This window comes from Nicotiana tabacum, chromosome 3, assembly GCF_000715075.1.
Source record: "Nicotiana tabacum cultivar K326 chromosome 3, ASM71507v2, whole genome shotgun sequence".
Taxonomy (NCBI): domain Eukaryota; kingdom Viridiplantae; phylum Streptophyta; class Magnoliopsida; order Solanales; family Solanaceae; genus Nicotiana; species Nicotiana tabacum.
The window spans coordinates 199,429,573-199,434,122 of record NC_134082.1 but is presented as its reverse complement, the minus strand read 5'-3'; the positions used below and the strand labels follow the sequence as shown (position 1 = coordinate 199,434,122).

Genomic DNA, 4,550 nt, shown 5'->3' with positions numbered 1-4,550 from the left:
GGGCTAAAATAGTCCAAAACTACTCTTAACATGATGCGATATTGTCCGCTATGGGCCAAACCCGCAAGGTTTTCCCCAAAAGGCCTCACAGCATTGACAGTATCCAACTCCATTTAAGTAGCTTCTTTTTCTTTTCTACTATCCATATGGGACTTTGCTCACACACTTCCAACACTTTGATCTTTTAAAAAAAATGAAAGCAGAAGAATATAGGTACACAGTGAAGGAAGTTAATTCTTTACATGAACTAAAATAATTTTCACCCTTGAGGGTTTGATGAGTGTGGAGAAAATATTCTACCAAGAGATTGTCATATTGAATTTACAATCTACTTTTGATGATACACATTTAACAAAAGATATCTCATTTACAAGTACCTGAGTTTCTTTAGTGTATATTCCTCATAGACTCAACTACATTCATGTTTTTGCTAGTGGAGAGGAAGTTCTATTAGGGGGCACAAGAGATTTTGCATAAGCAATGGGCAAGGTGAGAAGCTTCTTTGGCTTGCTAACATAAGCCCTCCTTGTGAAGTTATTGTAGTCATTGGCTTCAATCTCGTCCAATATCTTGCGATACAACAGCAGCGCTGCTAACACCTGCAACGACAAAAAAATCAGCTCATTGCCATACTAAGTAGTAGAATATAGATTCAGAATGTAAGCTCAATGCAACATTAAACCATCAATGCATAAGTACGCCGATCAAGCTTTCTTTCCTCTGTGGTGTAGGAATATAAGCAGAACATAATAGAGAAGATTTGAGCACGATTAAAGGATTTAAAGAAGCATGATACATCACCAAAAGAGAATGCTGTTGAAAATTGGATACTATGATACCTATCAATGCCTACCAGTTAATGGTTTTTCGATAGAAAACTTGGTTCATATCTCCTAGCAGGTAAAACAATAGGAAGAAAAACTACTGGACACAAGCAATCAATTGTAATCTTAAGACTACTTACAGGCCATCTACTAGCAGAGTCCAGTTCTGTGACACCTTTCTCTGACTCATCAAAGAATTTCCTCGCCCTCTGAATTTGTTTCTTCATAAAGTTCCTCCACTTATCGGTCACTCTTCCAGCAAATATATCTTCATCAGAAAGCCCTGCCTGTGCTAATTCATCTTGAGGTAAGTATACTCGTCCTCTTCTGGCACTGTATAACAAAAGGAAATATGTAAGAATAGAACTAAGTTTTAAGTACTTAATGTAGCTATACTAAGAGATGATTAGCCACTGAGTTTTTCCTAACTCTTTTGACCTTTTTTGGGCATGTTCAATGTGCATTAAATGTAGTTTCATGCTTACTCTTCTCCTACATCTCTGAGTATATTGGTTAGTTGATTTGCAAGCCCTAAAGCCAAAGCAGCATTATATACACTCTCTGTTGTTGCCTTTGATTCAGGTGCAATACCCATAACTGGAACACTCATCAGTCCTACTGTACCAGCAACATAATAACAATAGAGATATAGCTCATCGAAGTTGTTATATCTGGATTTCCACAAGTCCATACGCATTCCTTCTATCATATCTCTGAATGGCTGCACCAAGGTAGATGAAGAATTAGATAGCGAGCAAACAACTTCCTTAAATTATGTGAATGAAGACCATATTTCCCAATACAGTAACCTAAAGATGTGGGCTAAAGAAACAAGTTTTTTATGACTTCAAATGCAATATGAACCCTTCTGAAGGATATAAAAGAGGTTATTGAAACAAAACTAGCATAGTATTTAGGCTTTCAACACACATAGAATAGAGGGGTTATCGAAGACTGATGAATACAGAATAAGAACACAATCTGAATCCTCACATATATGCCAAGGACAGTAAAGGTAAACTAGTTCCTAATAATCAAATTAGATGGAGAAGATAAAGATGATCAAAAGAAATACTAAACCTGAATATCAACAGGAAATCTGGAGACAGTATCGGATAAAGCAGCATCAAGCATATCAAATGGCCGCCCACTGAAAATATCTTCCAGCCTGGCCTCCCACCTGTCTAAAGCTTGTGGAGTTATGTGTGATGCGTTAGGGCCATCGACTAGCTCATCCGTTCTCCTGCACCACACTGTTTAAAAACAACCCAACAAGAAGCTTTCTTCAGGTGAAAATTTCTTTATACAAAATTGCTGTCAATCTCATCAAGAGTTTACCATAAATGACTATTCACAAAGTGTGACCACATTTTGAAGATTGCCAAACAAAATGGGAAAGAGAAACAATCAGATCACCAGTTTTAAATGATCTGAATTCTACTCTCTTTACCCTTATGGATTGTATAAAGAACATAAGATTTTTTTACACAAAGCGTAATCTCCGGCCAGCCAAAAGTAGAAATTATGTCAAAGATTCCCAAGAAAGTTTGATAAAACTAACAGTAAAAGCATGTTACTCTTCCCTGGATCCAGTCTTATAATTTTTGCACTTCTTCCACTCATTTTGACTGTTGTATATGGTATAAGAAATTAGATCATTCTCTTTATGCATATAATAATGCCTCATAAACTAGTAGAGCTCACATGCACCTATAATATTCCCTTTTATGTCCCCAGTTAAGCACAGATATACACACCATATATTGCCCAGATAGCTCTTCTTCTCTCTGGAGTCATTAGCTTTGTTCCTGAATAAGAACCAAATAAAGATCAGATTATGTTTTCATCAATTGGTCCCTTAATCAAGAATTTGTAAACTAAAGATAAAAGAGGCTGAGACTGACCTAAGTAAAATGTCTTTGCATACTCTGCACATACTTCGCCACAACGATCATATGCTTCACTCAACAAGCCCAAATTCCCTGGAACAACTATATCAGGTTTCACTTCTAATTCATCGGTAGATCTCAGCTGCCTCTTCACTAAAGCTGCTTGCTTCAATACCACATCATAGACCTTTTTCTCTGATGACACTGTCATTTCTCCAGCTGGGCTAGCCACCAAACTGGACTGTACAGAGAAACTGCTTCCCTTTTCAGTTCTTGATCCACCCAAGCATGAATATCTTGGATCAGCAATTAAAGAGCCAAAATTCCACCTTTGTCTCCCACCTTTCTTGATTCTCCCATTCCACATCAAATTCCTATCTCGAGCTAGGAACCTGGATGATACAAAGACGCGGTTTCCTTCTCGGACTGAATCCAACAATCCTGTCCCATTCGAGACCTCGGAAGTGGGAGAAACAACCCACAACAAAGCAACAGACATGCTCATGAAACAAGAAACCTCGGTGGTCTAAAACAATTCCCAAGTTTTTGTCTTTCCTTTATGTTACCTTCTCACCTCAGCCTATTTTATCAAAAAACCAATACTTGTAGATATCCACTAGAGTCTATCCACTAATTTCAACGATTATAAAAATCGGATATAAGAAAGTGAACCGACTTTGCCTTACACAAGCAGAGGCAAATGCACTCATCAACAAGAAGCAAAACCTGTTATTCTTTCTGGGTTTCTGCACAATGAGATAAACCAAATACTTATCATATATACTGGTGATACAGTTATGACCACTCAAAAGTATAAAAATTCAAACTTTGTTATTAAAACATATCACAGTACCAAGAATCAAATCAGCAACAGCACAAAAAAAGGAGCTTTAAAATATTAGTATTGAAAGCACGAACCCAAATGACAAAAAACTTCACACTTTTTTCAGGTGATGGGAGCTTTCTATATATAGTCAACTAGATTATAATAAGCTCGCTTTCTAACTTTGATACACGTAGAAACTGTCTAGAAAAGGCAAGGGTCTTCAAATCTTTTAGTATTATAAAGCAACAAACCAGAACAATGAAAGCTACAGCGGAATTAAACAACTGACCTGTTAATATTGAAAGAATCCTCCAATTAGTTGAAAGAAAGTAACAAGATGAGACCACCTTCTTGCTGCTGATCTCAATATTCTCCCAGAATTTAGCAGCTTTTCCTTGTTTAAATTACACTCCTATAATTTCTGAGGCATTTTATACCATTCAATTTTTCAAATTTGTTTTTTGTTAGTACTACTAGTTCTTGTTCACTCGTGCTGATTAAAATTGAGTGATTCAGATTTTATCTCCTCTTTTTATTTTCCACATTTTTACCATTTTTCCCAGTGACATTCAATTTTTTTGGTCAGAGCAAAGACACGTAAATTTCATACTAATTTATGGTCCCACTGTATGTCTAATTAGTTGTTGGTTCAGGATCCAAGTACATCCTTTTTAGGTCAAAAAATTTCTTAGTACTTTTATGTAAGAGTGCACCTTACATCTGACAAAATGCAACATTTCAAGTGATTGTATTGTAAGTTTTGTTGGATAAGTAAAGCAAATTGGCCTAATTCCCACTTTTCTGCTGTGTTAGTAGCTTAATTTAAAAAATGAAAGTCAACACAAGCTAACTAACTTTCTGATTGATACTATGTGTATTAGCGGTGACAAAATGATTAAAAGAAAATAATTATTCACTTATATTATTCACTAAAAAATGGGTTGGATAATAAACTTTTTAAAAACAGGTCAAATATGGATAAGAACCATATTATTCACTTAGAAAATGGAT

General features: G+C 35.9%; 1 protein-coding gene across 2 annotated transcripts; it reads right to left on the bottom strand.

Moving 5' to 3' along the window:
- Positions 1 to 221: 221 nt before the first annotated feature.
- On the bottom strand, positions 222 to 4,271 carry LOC107761716 (phytoene synthase 2, chloroplastic). Of its 2 annotated transcripts, none has more exons than XM_016579974.2 (7): positions 3,829 to 4,271; positions 2,729 to 3,459; positions 2,582 to 2,632; positions 1,905 to 2,077; positions 1,310 to 1,545; positions 965 to 1,157; positions 222 to 599 (listed from the first exon to the last, which is right to left on the bottom strand). In XM_016579974.2, the coding sequence occupies exons 2-7, from the start codon at positions 3,216 to 3,218 to the stop codon at positions 420 to 422; spliced, it is 1,323 nt and encodes a 440-aa protein (XP_016435460.1). In that variant the 5' UTR covers positions 3,219 to 3,459; positions 3,829 to 4,271; the 3' UTR covers positions 222 to 419. The 2 variants fall into 2 exon arrangements, with proteins under 2 accessions (XP_016435460.1, XP_016435461.1); XM_016579975.2 differs by lacking the exon at positions 3,829 to 4,271 and adding an exon at positions 3,567 to 3,743.
- Positions 4,272 to 4,550: the final 279 nt, after the last annotated feature.

What these genes read in the sequence shown, in the direction of transcription:
- LOC107761716 (XM_016579974.2), bottom strand. Translation starts at nt 3,218, where the DNA reads ATGAGCATGTCTGTTGCTTTGTTGTGGGTTGTTTCTCCCACTTCCGAG. An exon ending in TGCAAAGACATTTTACTTAG is followed by an intron (nt 2,633 to 2,728) that starts GTCAGTCTCAGC and finishes GTTCTTATTCAG; the next exon opens with GAACAAAGCTAATGACTCCA. An exon ending in CTCAGAGATGTAGGAGAAGA is followed by an intron (nt 1,158 to 1,309) that starts GTAAGCATGAAA and finishes TTTGTTATACAG; the next exon opens with TGCCAGAAGAGGACGAGTAT.